Source organism: Salvelinus sp. IW2-2015, linkage group LG9 (genome assembly GCF_002910315.2).
Source record: "Salvelinus sp. IW2-2015 linkage group LG9, ASM291031v2, whole genome shotgun sequence".
Classification (NCBI taxonomy): domain Eukaryota; kingdom Metazoa; phylum Chordata; class Actinopteri; order Salmoniformes; family Salmonidae; genus Salvelinus; species Salvelinus sp. IW2-2015.
This window is the reverse complement of record NC_036849.1, coordinates 8,016,584-8,034,998: the sequence shown is the minus strand read 5'-3', so window position 1 is coordinate 8,034,998 and position 18,415 is coordinate 8,016,584. Positions and strand designations below refer to the sequence as shown.

The 18,415-nt window shown below is 43.9% G+C and overlaps 1 protein-coding gene across 1 annotated transcript in view; it reads left to right on the top strand.

Moving 5' to 3' along the window:
• Positions 1-18,415, top strand: part of LOC111968986 (neuronal PAS domain-containing protein 3-like) — a 160,797-nt gene that overhangs the window by 101,488 nt on the left and 40,894 nt on the right. Inside the window, exon 4 of the mRNA XM_070445274.1 lies at positions 14,734-14,978. Within this exon, the coding sequence (XP_070301375.1) occupies positions 14,734-14,978 (245 nt within the window). The remainder of the gene's footprint in view (positions 1-14,733; positions 14,979-18,415) is intronic.

The following is an 18,415-nucleotide window of genomic DNA, read 5'->3' as shown; positions in this document are numbered from 1 at the left end:
TGGTGAGGACGACAAGAACGCACGCAGATGAGCTTCCCTGAGACGGTTTCTGACAGGTTGTGCAGAAATTCTTCAGTTGTACAAACCCACAGTTTCATCAGCTGTCCGGGTGGCTGGTCTCAGACGATCCCGCAGGTGAAGAAGCCGGATGTGGAGGTCCTGGGCTGGAGACATCTGTGGCATTGTGTTGTGACAAAACTGCACATTTTAGAGTGGCCTTTTATTGTCCCATGCACAAGGTGCACCTGTGTAATGATCATGCTTTTTAATCAGCTTCTTGATATGCCACACGATTCTTGGCAAAGGAGAAATGCTCACTAACAGGGATGTAAACAAATGTATGTAGCAAAGTTTAGAGAAATAAGCTTTTTGTGCATATGGAACATTTCTGGGTTCTTTTATTTCAGCTCATGAAACATGGGACCAACACTTTACATGTTGCGTTTATATTTTTGTCCAGTGTAGTTTGTGAGGAAGACTAGCGATGCTGCTCTTGGTTCCCACCCCACCATCCCAACCCTACAGTAGGTCTCAGTTCAGGGTGGCCCTGATATGCTCACCATGCTGCTTGTTGTCAGGGCGATGGCTGCAGAGTGGCGGGGGGGCCTCACATGTGACTCTGGGTTCACCCCTGGCCTGTAGTGTACAGCGTGGAGATGTAATGTAATATCAGCTTGTACAGACTTGGCCTAGAGATACAGGAAGTGTAGCCTTGTAGCCAATGACCTGTACAGCCTTAGTTTAAGATGTTGGAGAAGTAGCCATACAGGAAAGCAGTTTGGACTGTGGAGAGATCCTAAGGCTAATAAAGTTCACAGCCCATGTTGAGGATACTGCAGAGAGAAGGGGACATTGTGATAGTGAGAGGATACTTACTCTATTGTACGTACTGTATTAAAAATATGCTACTGTCATAGCTACAAGGCTACTTCCTTTTTATTCCTCTCTTATATTTAGTCTCCTTAATAAGTAAAGTAGCATCATAAATATTATATTGAACTTCAGAAGCGCGGGGACTCAGTCTGCCATATTAAAGCCTGTCTGAGTTATGGATTACATTTGCCTAAGTAATAACCTGAGTATATGTACTATGTCAAGTATCATTATTAAAAATGCACTCTTTGATTTAGTTTTCTAAAGATAATTCCTGTTTGTGAGTGAGTTTACCCCTACTACACCTTTAAATCACAATAATGTTATCAGACCCGATTTTCACCACAAAAAGACCCCCAAAATTCATTAACAGCGATTTAGCTGTTCAATTGAATGCTGCTTTTCCTTTAAATGGGGTTTAGAGAGGCGCAGGGATCTGTCACGGGAGAGATCTCGCTCTCTGTCTCCTCCGTTTTGGTTGGTGGCCAGTGAGGAGAGGAGTAAGCTGTCTCAAGGATACAGGGCCGGGACAGAGAGAGAGGGGGAAGAGAGAAAAGAGAGAGGCTGGCTCAAGTAATTGTGTGGCTCCCAGGTGATGAGGGCTTTTATGCCATTAACAGTGTCTGTCTATCCCTGCTCACAGTGTGCCAAGTCTTTAACAAGGGACTGCTGCTAATTTCAGAGCTAATATTGAGCCGTTCCACCTCAGAGGCTTCAGCAGGTGCCTGGCCCAGACACAGACAGACAGGGGCGGATTGAGGAGTGGAGGAGAGGAGAGAAAATTACCATTGAACTATAGATTTTTTTTCTTCTTCTGATTGAAGCGAGCGATTACTGGGACAGATCAGGTTCAGGGGAAGGTAGAGGAGATGATGAGCGCTCGTCAAGGAGCCGTCGCCCCCTTCTGAGCCTCTATCTCTCTCCCTCCCTCTCCCGCGCTCTCTCTCTCTCTCTGATTCACTCTCTCTCTCTCTCTCTCTCTCTCTCTCTCTCTCTCCAACGCATCTCTTATCTGTCTCTTTATAGCTACCTGGCTCCCCTCGCACCGCCTTGGCTGGCTGGCTGGGAGACTCAATAAACCATTTTGGGAAGGGAAGTGGGGGAATCTATGTGGCGGGCTGTTGAGAGCAGCTTTGAAGGGTTTTGATGTGGTTGGTTGGCTGGTGAGATACTGGAGAGTATAGATTGACGTCAGACACAGACAGACAGCAGAATATATGAGGCGTTTTTTATTCATAAACACATGGATTTGTGAGATAGGCAAAATTGTTACAGATAAGTTCCCAAGCTTTATTATGACTTATATCTCCTTATTAGTTATTCATATTCTGAAGCAAAAAGACCTCGTTACAGACACATTACAAATAGAATTGTGTTTTTGTTTTGTATGGGTGTTTGTTTGTTAGTATTGACCCCATGAGAAATGCGGAGAGCAGTAGGGGAGAGTGGGTTAAGTTGAGCCAAAGGGGTACGTTGAGCCACCCTTGTTTCTAGGAAACCATAGACAGAATTAATGTGGCCAAATATTTCGGAAGAGGTCATCATTTCATGGAGTCTGTGAATGAGGAAACCACATGGAAAAAGTGGTAAGTTCGGTCCCAAAAAATCAACCAAGTCAAATAAATGTATTGTGTTCGAGTTTTCATGAGGCTTGTATCTAAACCAAAGATTGTTCTATACATCAGTTGGGGTCTCTATAAGCTTCAATATGCGGTCCTAAACCTAGCATTAAAGTGCATCCTTGTTTGGGCTAATATAGTCCAAATGTTTGCCTTGGGGTAAGTTGAACCAATGGTTGAGCCAATGGCAAGTTGAGCAAATGTAAGTGTTTTCATCCCAGGTGTAATGCAAGGTATGTTGTTATTGTGTTGAATGTTGCTGAGTAGCTCTTGTTCTCTGTCTTTGGATATCCCTCTCTTAGCGTACTGTCCAAATGGCACCCTATTCCCTATATAGTGCACTGCTTTTGAAAAGGGCCCTATGGACCTTGGTCAAAAGTAGTGCACTATATAGGGAATAGGGTGCAATTTGAGATGCTGCAGTCTTTTATTTAAAAAAATGTTACCCCCTTTTTTGTGATGTCCAATTGGTAGTTACGATCTTGTTTCATCGCTGCAACTCCCTAACGGGCTCGGGAGAGGCGAAGGTTGCGTCATGCGTCCTCCGAAACATGACCCGCCAAACCACGCTGCTTCTTAACACCTGCTCGCTTAACCCGGAAGCAACCCTCACCAATGTGTCGGAGGAAACGCGGTTCAATTAACGAATGAAGTCTGCTTGCAGGTGCCCGGCCTGCCACAAGGAGTCACTAGAGCGCGATGAGCCATGGAAAGACCCCGGCCAAACCCTCCCCTAACCCGGACGATGCTGGGCTAATTGTGCACCGCCCTATAGGACTCCCGGTCACGGCCGGCTGTAACACAGCCTGGGATCGAACCCCAGGCTGTAGTGACACCTCAACACTGCGATGCAGTGCCACTCGGGAGTGAGATGCAGTCTTAGAGATAGAGATGAAAGGATGACCCTGCTAAATAAGAGAATGATCCATCATGCTCAAAATAGTCAACTAGACTAACCCTGGCCTGCTGAACAGTGGAAAAACCTCTACTCTCCTCTACCTCTGCTCTGCTCCCTCCCTCCTGTTCCCACAAAGAGGATTTAAGAACTGTCTACTTGTTGTTATTAAGGAGACGTTGCTTAGCTTAGCTTTGTATTTGTGATCAAGGAACTGTCAGCCAGACATACGGTAGCTGTTATATAGCTACATCCAAATCATTTTACCATTGATCATAACTTGATGTTGATATGGTGAATTAACTCAACATTACCCAGAATCCTTTAAATCTCCCACAATCCTCTCTTTCTTTCTCTCGTACAGTGTTTCTGCATCCCAAATGGCACCCTATTGCCTATATGGTGCACTACTTCTGAACATGGCCTTTAAGGCTCTGGTCTAAATTAGTACACTATAAAGGAACTAGGTTGCCATTTAGGATTTAAAAATTGGTGTGTCACACCTTTTAACAGGATTTCCATTAATGGAATGGTATGGCAGAAATGAAGAAGGCTGACAGGGTATTGTGTTGGCGCTGGGGCTCTCAGCCACTGCACTTGCCATGTAATCGCATTGCGTCAGGCTTACCTGTAGCTGGCCCGAATGGCTTTATTCACAGCTAACGGGATTTGCCTCGCCCGCTGTGGCGATGGATCCACTGAGCGGGCGGAGCCGCAGTCACTCTGTACTAAGCCGCTTGATGCCAGATCACTGCAGACTAACCAGTTGGGCAAACAGAAGACACCACATCACTGCAGACTAACCAGTTGGGCAAACAGAAGACACCACATCACTGCAAGACTAACCAGTTGGGCAAACAGAAGACACCACATCACTGCAGACTAACCAGTTGGGCAAACAGAAGACACCACATCACTGCAGACTAACCAGTTGGCAAACAGAAGACACCACATCACTGCCAGACTAACACCAGTTGGGCAACAGAAGACACCAGATCACTGCAGACTAACCAGTTGGCAAACAGAAGACACCACATCACTGCGACTAACCAGTTGGGCAAACAGAAGACACCAGATCACTGCAGACTAACCAGTTGGGCAAACAGAAGACACCACATCACTGCAGACTAACCAGTTGGGCAAAACGAAGACACCACATCACTGCAGACTAACCAGTTGGGCAAACAGAAGACACCACATCACTGCAGACTAACCAGTTGGGCAAACAGAAGACACCACATCACTGCAGACTAACCAGTTGGGCCAAACAGAAGACACCACATCACTGCAGACTAACCAGTTGGGCAAACAGAAGACACCACATCACTGCAGACTAACCAGTTGGGCAAACAGAAGACACCATATCACTGCAGACTAACCAGTTGGGCAAACAGAAGACACCAGATCACTGCAGACTAACCAGTTGGGCAAACAGAAGACACCAGATCACTGCAGACTAACCAGTCGGGCAAACAGAAGACACCAGATCACTGCAGACTAACCAGTCGGGCAAACAGAAGACACCATATCACTGCAGACAACCAAGAACCAGAAGACAACCTGATACCAGCAACTCTCCTCACTCCCCACTGTTTTTCCCCATAAGTCCTGGGATTCAAACTGGCAACCCTTCGGTCACTGGCTCACCTCTCTAACCTCAGGGCTTTCCGAGTTTTGGCCATCAAGCATTGTGGCTATCAAGATTTCATCATCCCTGCCCCTCACCACCACCATTACAGTGGCTCTCACCACACATCTGCTGCTAGTCATTATAGACATGTCTGGTTCCGGTGTGCAAGGCTGCAAGCCACATATGCCTCTGATTAGCAGAAGTAACATTTGTTTATTCCTATTTCATACAGTATGTAACAATCAGTTTCCCTGTACTGCAGACCAGTACCAGTTTTCCATGCTTGAGGTAAATGCAAACAACCATATCCGCAGCAAATTAAAGTCAGATATGAATTTAAAAACATTGCAATGCAAATTGAAACTAAAACGTATTGCTGGGCCCCCCAGTTCCACATCCAGGTTTGGATGAGTCCATCGTAAAAATAGAGAAGTTATTGTCTACGTTCCAAATGGCACCCTAATCCCTACATAGTGCACTACTTTTTGCACAGGGCCTCTAGGGAATAGGGTGCCATTTGGGACACACTCATTTTTCCACAGAGGAGAGAGAGAGAGAGAGTGCTGGGGGGCTTTAAATTAAAAGCATACAGGAGAGAGACTATTAATCAAGACAGCAGGTAATATCTGATTCTGGTTTCAGTCCCCGGACGCAATTCCTTTTTATTTTATGGACACGCTCCACTAGCATTTCATATTTGGTGTGTGTGTGTGTCTGTGCCTGTGCCTATGTCTATGCTTGTGTGTGTGTGTGTGTGTGTTGTGTACATTGAAGCTGCCACCCTCCCTCTCCTTGTTCATGGGTACATACAGGACAACTCTGTGGTGGGGGAGATTGGAGCGCACTGGGAAATATGGTCTCTAACCTTCCCAAATGGCACCCTATTCCCTATATAGTGCACTACTTTTGACCAGGATCCATAGAGCTCTGGTCAAAAGTAGTGCACTGTATAGGGAATAGGGTGCCATTTGAGATGCAGCCACTAGCTCCAGTCTGTACAGGCAGCCTGGTGACCTTGGCCATTGACAACTGTCTTCTCAGTCTGCCCTCTCTGTCTACAACCTGCGGGTCTCAAGCAGGCAGAACACAGGACAGCTCTACACCATAAGCACACACACGCGCTCGCACGCACGCTCACACAAACACACACCTGCACATTATACAACCACACCCGATGAGAGATTACACTATTGACTTAAAAGGTTGATATTCACACACTAAACCCCTGAGGGAGTTCTGTGAGTTTAAACTGTTCTGTGTTAAAACAGTACCACCTGTTACGTCTGTTACTGAGATGTTTTGCTTTTGTTGTCAGTGTGGTTTAATAACTTAATGTGTGTGTTTATACCACGGTCATAACAATTGAGTCACTCTGCATAAATTAATATATACGTTTATACTTAATTCCTTGAGTGAATCTGATTTACTGCTTTTATGCCCCCGGTTTTCTGTCTCTTTTCCTTTGTTGGGGGATTGATTTTTGACTTGAAATGGAACCAATCCCTTGTCCAAACAGCTTGTTGCTAGTTGTGTATTTCATGATGTGGCTGTGTGTGTTTAGTCGTATGCAGTAAGTTTAATCCAACAGTAAGACGATTCCCACTGTAATGAAGATATGCAGGCTCATGGAAGTGGTGTGCTGGAACTATTAAGACTTTACACCCTGCTGCATAGCCACTGTTGATTTAGAATCAGAGTAGCTTTACATAGCCTGAAAGAAAAGGTTATGTTATTTGGGCTTTGAATCAAAGAGCAAAAAATGTAATGGTCAAAAAGGATTTATTGTGGTGCATGTTTGGTTGTAGGAAGCAAGTTGAAATCTCATCTTCTCCTCCCATGCAAACGTGTGCGCGACTGCGTGTTTGCACGTATATCTGTTTGTGTATACCACAGGTGGCTGGTGGCACCTTCATTGGGGAGGACAGGCTCACAGTAATGGCTGGAACAGAATAAATGGAATGGTGTTATTGGTCAAGTGTTATTGGTCACATGCGCCGAATACAACAGGTGTAGACTCTACCGTGAAATTCTTACCTGCGAGCCCATTCCCAACAATGCAGAGTTAGAAAAAAAAGAGTAGAAATAGTTTCCACGTGTTTGATACCACGCCATTCACTCCATTCCAGCCATTACTATGAGCCGTCCTCCCTTCCGCAGCCTCCTGTGGTCTATAGTACGTGTCCACTCTGGCCCATCCCTAATGATAGAATGTGAATTAAAGGATAAGGATAAGCAATCTGTCTCTGTAAGAGACCTTGTTTCCTCCATAAATACTGTCTCCTCCCGTGTCTATATTCATGTCCATTCTGCATCATCCTACAAGAAACAGTGAAATAAGCCTCAGTCTTGCTGCTGTGAGCCTGGTGGAGCAGCCAGGCGTCCGGATGACCACCCTGAGAGGAGCCATACAGACCCTGACCCTCTGAGCACACGCGCACACACACACTGACCTTCTGAGCGCAAAGGAGGACAATGGTAGCTCTCCTCTCAGTGTTTCCCCTACCGCTGGTAATCACAGCAGCCTGGCAGGCCCACTCCTCCACCTAGCAGATTTCCTAGCCTCCGAGCTGTGGGTGGTGGGTTTTTCACTACAAAGGGGGATTATTCTCATTCATTAACAGCAGGGTTTCATCCTGCATAATTTGCTGGCTATTATTTCTCCAAATGACCGCATCATTGTAGTTGAATCAATATGTAGCAAGATGGCTGATTAATGCCTTGGCCTGCCTCTCTCTCTTCTCTCTTCATAAGCCTCTCTCTCTGTCTCTCTCCTCATCTTTATGTTCCCTCCTTTGTGTTACAGCAGGTATTTCATTTAATGGTATCAATACCACAGCGAGAGGTAGAAAAACAACAACAACAGCAGCAACAACAACAACAGAAAGAACCAAAGCAGCAAAATGAAAACGAGTGCAGATTAATGTATTTTTTGTCCACCTTTTATTCTTTTTCTTTTTTAATTGCCTCTTAAGTATTCCAATTTACTCAATCAGCAGGTTTTTATTTGTTCTTTCATTGAATTTCCGGGTACTAATTTATGAGTGTTGGTCACAAAGCCTAACAATAATAGATGCAGTTGGTTCAATGTACGAGATGAGCTTCTACAGCCTTGGTGCTACAACGGTTGTTAGTGTGGTACTGTGTTGGTCCAGCAACAACCTTACTAGACCCACTGTGACAGAGGCCTGTTCAATAACATTCAGAATTGTAATTGAATTATATTTGAAATAAACACTGCTGTTTGAACTTCAAGTGCGTCATTATCATGCACCTGATACAGTTACTCCTTCTGTGCGTTTAGCTATGAAACAGGCACCACACTTGCACACGCAGATCACAGACACACACACACACAGACAGACAGCTCTGAGGACGTCAATGTCACCTGAGACACAGAGCGTAATGGCAACCTTAATAAGGACAATGGACATCCGTGGCAATAGGCCATCCCCTTCACAGACTGATGGGATAGTCTGACGTGCAGACAGACCTTAAATGGTATTAAAAGGGAGCAACAACCTTCCAATAGAACGATGAACAGTTAGCGTTAACCAAAGAGATAGAGAACACTGTTTAATGGAGTTAAAGGAAAATTCCACCCAAAAACGGTATTTGGTGTATTGGTATTTGTTTCATTAGTCCATTGTTGATATAGTCCCAACATGTTTTGCATGTCAGCAATCAAGTTTTCAAGATATATAACTTTCAAAATACAGAAATATAGCTGATATAATGTAATATATAATGGAAAACTCATATAATGGAAAACTCAACACCATATGAAGCAAAATGCATCATACCGGCTGTATTTCTGTATTTTGAAAGTTATATAAACTGTGCAAAAAAATAAACGTCCTCTCACTGTCAACTGCGTTTATTTTAAGCAAACTTAACATGTGTAAATATTTGTATGAACATAAGATTCAACAACTGAGACATAAACTGAACAAGTTCCACAGACATGTGACTAACAGAAATGGAATAACGTGTCCCTGAACAAAAGGGGGTTCAAAATAACAGTCAGTATCTGGTGTGGCCACCAGCTGCATTAGGTACTGCAGTGTATCTCCTCCTCATGGACTGCACCATATTTGCCAGTTCTTGCTGTGAGATGTTACCCCACTCTTCCACCAAGGCACCTGCAAGTTCCCGGATGTTTCTGGGGGGAATGGCCCTAGCCCTCCCCCTCCAATCCAACAGGTCCCAGACGTGTTCAATGGGATTGAGATCCGGACTCTTCGCTGGCCATGGCAGAACACTGACATTCCTGCCTTGCAGGAAATCAAGCACAGAACGAGCAGTATGGCTGGTGGAATTGTCATGCTGGAGGGTCATGTCAGGATGAGCCTGCAGGAAGGGTACCACATGAGGGAGGAGGATGTCTTCCCTGTAACGCACAGCGTTGAGATTGCCTGCAATGACAACAAGCTCAGTCCGATGATGCTGTGACACCGCCCCAGAACATGACGGACCCTCCACCTCCAAATCGATCCCGCTCCAGAGTACAGGCCTCGGTGTAACGCTCATTCCTTCGACGATAAACGCGAATCCGACCATCACCTCTGGTGAGACAAAATCGCGACTCATCAGTGAAGAGCACTTTTTGCCAGTCCTATCTGGTCCAGCGACGGTGGGTTTGTGCATAGGCGACGTTGTTGCCGGTGATGTCTGGTGAGGACCTGACTTACAACAGGCCTACAAGCCCTCAGTCCAGCCTCTCTCAGCCTATTGTGGACAGTCTGAGCACTGATGGAGGGATTGTGCGTTCCTGGTGTAACTCGGGCAGTTGTTGTTGCCATCCTGTACCTGTCCCGCAGGTGTGATTTTCGGATGTACCGATCCTGTGCAGGTGTTGTTATTCATGGTCTGCTATCCGTCCTGTCTCCCTGTAGCGCTGTCTTAGGCATCTAACAGTACGGACATTGCAATTTATTGCCCTGGCCACATCTGCAGTTCTTATGCCTCCTTGCAGCATGCCTAAGGCACGTTCACACAGATGAGCAGAGTCAGTAGAAAGGCCTCTTTAGTGTCCTAAGTTTTCATAACTGACCTTAATTGCCTACCGTCTGTAAGCTGTTAGTGTCTTAACGACCGTTCCACAGGTGCGTGTTCATTAATTGTTTACGGTTCATTGAACAAGCATGGGAAACAGTGTTTAAAGCCTTTACAATGACGATCTGTGAAGTTATTTGGATTTTTACGAATTATCTTTGAAAGACAGGGTCCTGAAAAAGGGACGTTTCTTTTTTTGCTGAGTTTATCCTGAAAACTTGATTGCTGACATGCAAAACATTTTGGGACTATATCAACAGTGGACTAATGAGACAAATACCAAAAGTGAGTTTTTGGGTGGAGTTTTCCTTTAAAAGAATGGTGGTGTTACAACTCACTGAAAAGATAGATGTCACAGCATCATTGAATCTTACGAACTTCGTACGAATGTGTTTCTACTTATAGTACTGTACGTGTTGATGAACACCTGTGATATTGTACATCTGCTTCGGATTTGTGTTTGACCATCTCATTTAAATAGTGAATCAATGTTGTGAACATGTTAGTGTAGTGTACAATGCTACAGTACAAATGCATGCATGTCCTTGGGGGTCTTCAAAAACCATCAGAGTGGAAGTCCTGATCTGGATCAGGTCTCCCCTGCCCATATAATCATATTCATTATGATCTAAAAGGATAAGCTGATTCTAGATCAGCACTCCTACTCTGATATGTTTAGTGAATATGGGCCCTGGTGTTGTCCAGTCTTGGTGGTATTTATAAATGGGGCCTAACCCCGAACAAGGTTGTTTTTCATAACCCCTCATTGTCTGCCGGGGGTTTGGACAGGTTTGATGACACAGTGTGACCAAGTTGATGAGAAGTTAAATTATGTTACTAAGGAGATAGCATTTTCTATAATGAGAAAGAGAACCTAGTGCACCCTCTCTTTTTACTGCTGCATGGAGAGCCAGAGTCACAAAAGCAATTGATTAGTTTTGGCATTTAGTCCCCCGATCAGTGGCGTCATCCATTTCTTCAGGAAGAGGGCCCTAATCTAAAGTGGCATTTTGCTCTGGCTGCCTTTTCAACACTGATGAAACCAATTACTTCAATCCTAAATGATCATTTGCACACAAGTTTCGGCCGCTTGATGTATTCTCCTTGCCTTCAAAAGTTGAATGGTGGGTGGTTCGCTGATTGGCTACACAGAGTGATACCTTAGACAGCAGACTCACCAAGGTGTGTCACCTCCATTCAAGATGTCCATTCATTTAATTGGCCAATGACCCTGTGGCTGTTTTATTGTTGTTTGCTGCACAACCACGTCTACAGATATCTTATGAGTTTACATTAGTTACCGTAAGTTGCCATCTTCTAGTTCATTAAAAGCGACACATGCTTTATTAGCAGTACGTGTAGTCTGGTTTGTATTATTATAATGATGTTGTTATTATACTGTAAGTTACCCCGTCAGTATATAAGTCAAAGCTAATCGACTTAAAATGGATGCTGACTCCCTCTCTGTTTTGGAACCCTGTTACTGTGAGTAGAGAAATGTCCTGTTCTGTGTACATTTCATATCTCTAATCTCGACTTCTCACAAGTCTTTTCCATTTTTACAATACTAACTGTACTCTGGAGTTCTCTTGTAGACGAGGGAAAGCAGGAAGTGTGAACACAATGCGGCTCTCTGTTCCTACACACAGATCCCTATCAGACACCCCTCACATTGGTTGATTTCCCCACTGGCATTTCACCGTGTGGGCCATAAGCATTCTATTTTCAAGTAAACACTTACCAACCAGTATGTTTTTTTCTCTCTCTGTGATGTCATTGAGATGTGTGTATGGGTGTGGGTTTGTATGATTCAGAATATACAGAGAGTCATTTGAAAATGGTGCAAAAGAATGTGGTGGGGTTGTGCCACCGTTGTGGATGGTGACTGTAGTGTAGGTGATGGAGATGGCTCTCTCTACACAATGATAACGGCGCTTGTCTGGGACTCAATGGGAATGACAGATTGTGAAGCGGTTCTGCTTGTGCTCCCTACCACCGGTCTCTTTTTAAGCATGGGCATCTGACACCCTAGTGGGACCAGCATAGGGACCGCTCTGTGATTGCAATGTGAGAACAATGTTCATGGAGTAGTTCAGTATGTGGAGAATGTGGTGTAAAATACAGACTATGAGGTCATCTGCATGTTGCAGAATAAATGTAAAAAAAAAAAGATCTATATAATAGTTAATAATTATTAAGTGATTTATATTCTTGTAGTATGTAGGGTGCTGGTCACTAACTCAAGAAAGTGATTACCTGAGAAAGAACGGGTCATTGCAGATTTGTTTTATTTATTGTTATTATATTTGTTTACGGTAATCAAAATAAAGTTGCCACGTCCGGAGTACAGTATGTGATGTGGAACATAGACGGGGTCGTGACCTCAGAACCAGAACCAAATCCAGCCAGAAGTTAATGACCTCATCCCTGTCTTGTAAAAGGAACTTAAAAAGCTATTGGGTTGTTCTCGTTGAACTACGACATGATTTAATTTCATGTTTATATATATATAAAAAAAGTGTTACATTTACTCTGGTAGAACATGATAAATATGTCTGCTGTATGAAGGTCACACAACCCCGGCGCATCAAGAAATATTTGGCAGGCCGACATAATGCTTTCCAAGTTTGCGGAACAAATGAAATTCTGCTGCTCTGTTGCACTTTGCCTCCAAACAACCATTACAACTAGCTTTATATATTGTCTGAGCAGCAGACCATCAAATGGTGTTTTTCTTCTTGCAGGGGCGGTCGAGATGATCAAGAACAGCAATCTGCTACTTAGATGTAAAGGCAGAGGGTGCATCTGTATCTGGCAATGAAATTATCCTATTACACTCCTGATGCACACAAAAGCTAACATAAATTGATCTTGACAACTATGAGCATGGTATTAGTAAGCCACAATACATTATTTGACTGAATGAAGGTTTTGGGAAGTGGTGCTTGGTGAATTCTCATTTGAATCCTGCAGACATTGTGAATGTCTAAACTCATTAATTGATTTCTCAAACCTCTTTTGAATCTATGTACTCTGTCTATATACAGTAGTAACCCACTGTCAGAGCGTGGGTGGGCCTTGGCTTGCTGTTTTTTTATTCACGTTTGCTTAATGTTGTTGGTTTTTGTCTTGAATCACTGATAACTAAACGACAATATAATGTGAAATTATTTTCTTCACCAACAGTAATTTTTCATCTTCAGGGCAGAAACCCTCTCTTCCCTCATCTTTCAAGTCTGTTCTAACAGATTTTGCATTTGTGGTGGTAAAGAAATTAATCTAGGTGTCGGCCAGTGGGGAACCCACAGATTTCTGTGTGATTTATTGGCAACTTAATTCAAAATGGCTTAGGATGATGAACGCCATAGAAAGTTGGGAGTTGTGTTATGGAAGTATGGAACTGCTTCGAGTTCTTCGATATAAAATAAATAACACAATGACTGAAGGGGACAGAAGTCTTTGACTGGAACGATACAAGCCAATAGACTATAACCAACCATGCGTCCTTCAATAGGTCATGTGATCTACTGCCGCTGTATAAAGGGCTTGAAAGCATATACCTGAATAGAGTACACTATAAAGGGGTTAGCATGAATTTGACAGTAATTTACAGACAGCTTGGTGGCAAGTAAAATTATGTATTTAATATTACAGTACACTCCACTGTAATATAAATACAGTATCAAAGCAATTACTGTGTAATGACACACAGTACAATATCGTAAAATGGACTGTATTATACTGTAAAAAAAAAAAGTGAATTATAACTATTTTAAACACATCTATTCTGACACATCTGAGAAATGTGCACCTGCAGTATATTTGTTACTCTTACCAGTTCAGGCAGCTGACATGAATAAATCAATTGAAGTAGAAATACAGAGGAGAAATATCACACTGAGCTCTCAGACAGTGTAAAGTGAGGTCAGTGCAGTATTTGGCCTTTTTGAATATGATCTCATTTTGTGAAACTATTTCAGCTGCAGAGAGAAAGAGAGAGATCTATCTGGGCCTATTGCAGTGTCTTACGTTAAAAAAAGGCAGCAATCTGAAAGTCATTCAGCAGGCTGTCTCGTGAGACCCAAGGCCAAAGCTAATCAGAACTTCGACCCACTTCTAAATTCCAATGACTGAATCAATTGTGCTGAGCGTTCCCACTGGAGTAGAGCAAGTCACTAACGGCCAAGACTGACTGACTTGGTGTGGTTGGTCCTATAGCCCTGTAACCTAGCCTAGCTCCCAAATGCCCCCCTTTTCCCTTTATTTATTTTTTAGGGTGCCATTTGGGACACAGACTTAGACTTAGTCCACAGTATGACAACAGTCAGGTGTCTGAGCTGACAGATGGACTAGGGTCATGTTCAACAGGTCGCACCGTAGCAAAACATTTTGCAATGGAGAACAACATGTGTTCTAATTGGACAAGTACAGGTAGTCCCTCCCCGTTTCAAAACGTTTTCTCCTTACTTAACCTGACCCTGGTCTTGCTTGCTAACTTGCTTATGGCGTCAAATGATGGTATGGCCTTTCTGTTCTTCCTGGTCGAAACCAAGGCCCTAACTTTCTGCTCGTCTCCCACCTAGTTTCAGAGTGTTGCAAAAAGTGTTGTCCCTACTGAGCACAACCCTGGTCCTAACTCCTGTCTCTTCTCCTGTCCCCACCAGGTTGCAGGCTCTGAGGAAGGAGAAGTCCCGGGATGCGGCTCGCTCGCGGCGGGGGAAGGAGAACTTTGAGTTCTATGAGCTGGCCAAGATGCTGCCCCTGCCCGGGGCCATCACCAGCCAGCTGGACAAGGCTTCCATCATCCGCCTCACCATCAGCTACCTGAAGATGAGGGACTTCGCCAACCAGGGGGACCCGCCATGGAACCTGCGCATAGAAGGCCCACCACCCAACACCTCCGTCAAAGGTAAGCTCCATTCACCACCATGGTCCAGCTACCCACAATTTAGTTCAGTTCAGTCTAGTTCAGTACCAACAGTTTCCATCAATGGTCCACTCACCTTACCAACTGTACAGTGATGATATCTCTATTTGTCTGAGCATTAAAATACCGTGACATTAAAAGGATACTTTGGGATTTTGGATACTTCCCCAGAGTCAGATGAACTTGTGGATTCCATTTTTATGTCTCTGTGTCCAGTATGAAGGAAGTTAGAGGTGGTTTTGCGAGCCAATGCTAACTAGCGTTAGCGCAATGACTGGAATTCTATTGGTATCTGCTAGCAGTTCATCTGACTCTGGGGAAGTAGACAAAGGGCCTCATTGCCAAAATCCAGAAGTATCCCTTTAAGGTGAAACTGTAAATTCAAATATTATGTGAGGTAAAATGTCAACGTTAATGACAGGATTAAGGTAATTTTTCACGTTTTACTGTGCTCAGGCTGGTCACAATATTAGACTGGTAGGGAAATGAGGCACTCTTGTGACTGTCGTCTGGTCACAAATATTCAAAAAGTAAACATTTAACTTTGATAAATGTAGCTTTGCGCCTAGTACATGCAGCTATACTGAATCCAAATGTAACCGAATTTGCCTTTGAAATTGGGTATTTGTACAGTGCACTTAAAGGAGATACAGCTCTGTATATTTTAAAAGAGTATGCTGGAGTAGGAATGACCGTAAACATTAAAGTAAATTGCAGAAATGTTCAGTCAATGCACAATGTTTGCTCTGCACACACACACACACACACACACACACACACCACCCACAACACAACACACACACACACACACACACACACACACCACAACACACACACAACAACACACACACACACACACACACACACACACACACACACACACACACACCAGATGGCATCAATGTTGTCTGCCTTTGAAAAGACACATGCATTTTAATGAGAAAATGTATACGGCAGAATTATTTGGGTTAGAGCATCCTGCTAGATCTCCTACTAACACAACTAAGACCTATAGCCCACACTTTGCATTCAATCAAAGATGATTACACAATGCTGCCAGGAGGATTGAACCACCAACGTTTCCCTTTGGATATTTTAATGACTACACACACCAAGGTGACGTCTACCCTACCTCTGTAGAACAATGCTCTCTCTCTCCGCTGCATGTCCTGTCCTTCCATCCTATCGACAGACAGATAGTGCCAGTTTGAATTGAATCACTAACTCACCACATTTTATTTGCACTACATTCTGAAAAGAGCGGCGTATTGATCCCATTCTTTTTGTTGCTGTGCATCGCCGGTAGCTAATGGAGACGGCTTACCATCTCCCTCTGCCTATGAATCAGTGTTATTTCTGAATAGGCTACATTAGATGAGCCTGACCCGGAGCTTCCACAGCTCCCAGCGTGCCAGACACACAGCTGGCTGAAGAGCTTGGTTTACAGATGTCACACACACACACGCACGCACTCACTCACTCACGCACGCACGCACGCACGCACACACACACAAAGGAGCCAGGTTTGTCAATGCAATGTGTAATATGGCAGGGAAGGAGGGGTTAGGAGGGAGGGGGCATATGCTAGGTTATTGTACCAGAAGAGGGAGCGGAGAGGAAAGGCCAGGATCATTTCTCTTCAGGGTTGTTTGTGCAACACAGATCAAGGTTAGCCGCACACAGCAGCAGAATAATATTGTTTCTGATACATGGCCGGCCCAGTTCATTTGGCAGGCCCAGTCTCTCAATCAATTTGCCTTGTGCCTTAACATACACACCCGTGTAGGTGTTACCATGAATATGTTATTATAGGAGATTTGCTGGGGGAGAAAACTGAGCCGGCTTCTGACAAGACATTTCGACTTAATAACTGATGATTGTAACCTTTAGGGAAATCTCAGGAGCACTGCGCCGGTTTTGTAAATTCTCTCTGGTTTTGGAATGGATCTTTGCTTCGGGAAAATTCTCATTCTTTCTTTTTTTATTATTTTCTATTTTTGTTCAGAATAAAGCATGGGTTAGAGCTGGCGTTTGGACGGCGGTGATGTCTGTCTGAGTTGCCAAACGTCCTTAGAACAGCCTCTAGTGTGAGGAAGCTCGGATAAGTCATAAAAGCGGTAGCCGATATTACTGGCATCGGAGCTAAAAGAATTTGACCTCCACTTCTCTCCAAACATTGTTGATTTATTATCGTAACTTCTCGCCTCTCCTCTCTCGCCGCTCTCCTTTCTCTCCTCTTTGCCTTCTAGTGACCTTTACTGTAATTGACCCATCAACTAATTTTTTCTGAGCGTTTTAACCGGAATTTGCTAGTCTCTGTCAGAGGCGGTTCACATCTGTTGAAGGACACTGCACAAACAAGCATGACCTTTCTCTTGTTTGGCGGCTGGCGCACGCCTCCTGACCCCCTCCAACCCCTCCACCACCTGGCCATTTTATTATTCATGCATGCAGAGCAGAGAGGCGCAGAGCAGAGAGGAACAGAGCAGAGAGGAACAGAGCAGAGAAGAGCAGAGAGGAGCAGAGCAGAGCAGAGAGGAACAGAGACAGAGAGGAGCAGAGCAGAGAGGAGCAGAGCAGAGAGGAGCAGAGCAGAGAGGAGCAGAGCAGCAGAGCAGAGAGGAGCAGAGCAGAGGAACAGAGCAGAGAAGAGCAGAGAGGAGCAGAGCAGAGAGGAGCAGAGAGGAGCAAATCAGAGAGGAGCAGAGCGGAGAGCAGTCACCAAAATGCCACAATTTACAAAAATGCAAGAAATCAGATGGCTCAACAACAACAAAAATTCTCAGAGACCGTCTTGCACAAATCATATTTGTACTATCCAGTACATACAGTACATTAAATGTCTACCTGTTTACTCTGTGGTTTTCTGAATTTTTGTAGGAAATACAGTACCTGTCAAGAGTTGGGACACACCTACTCATTCAAGGGTTTTTCTTTATTTTTACTATTTTCTACATTATAGAATAATAGTGAAGACATCAAAATATGAATTAATTCTTAAATTCAAATTCTTAAACAGATTCTTCAAAGTAGCCACCCTTTGCCTTGATGACAGCTTTGCACACTCTTGGCATTCTCTCAACCAGCTTCATGAGGTAGTCACCTGGAATGCATTTCAATTTTCAGGTGTGCCTTGTTAAAAGTTAATTTGTGGAATTTCTTTCCTTAATGCGTTTGATCCAATCAGTTGTGTTGTGACAAGGTAGATTTGGTATACAGCAGATAGCCCTAATTGGTAAAAGACCAAGTCCTTATTATGTCAAGAACTGCTCAAATAAGCAAAGAAAAACAACAGTCCATCTTTACTTTAAGACATGAAGGTCAGTCAATCCGGAAAATGTCAAGAACTTTGAAAGTTTCTTCAAGTGCAGTCACAAAAACCATCAAGCGCTATGATGCAACTGGCTCTCGTGAGGACT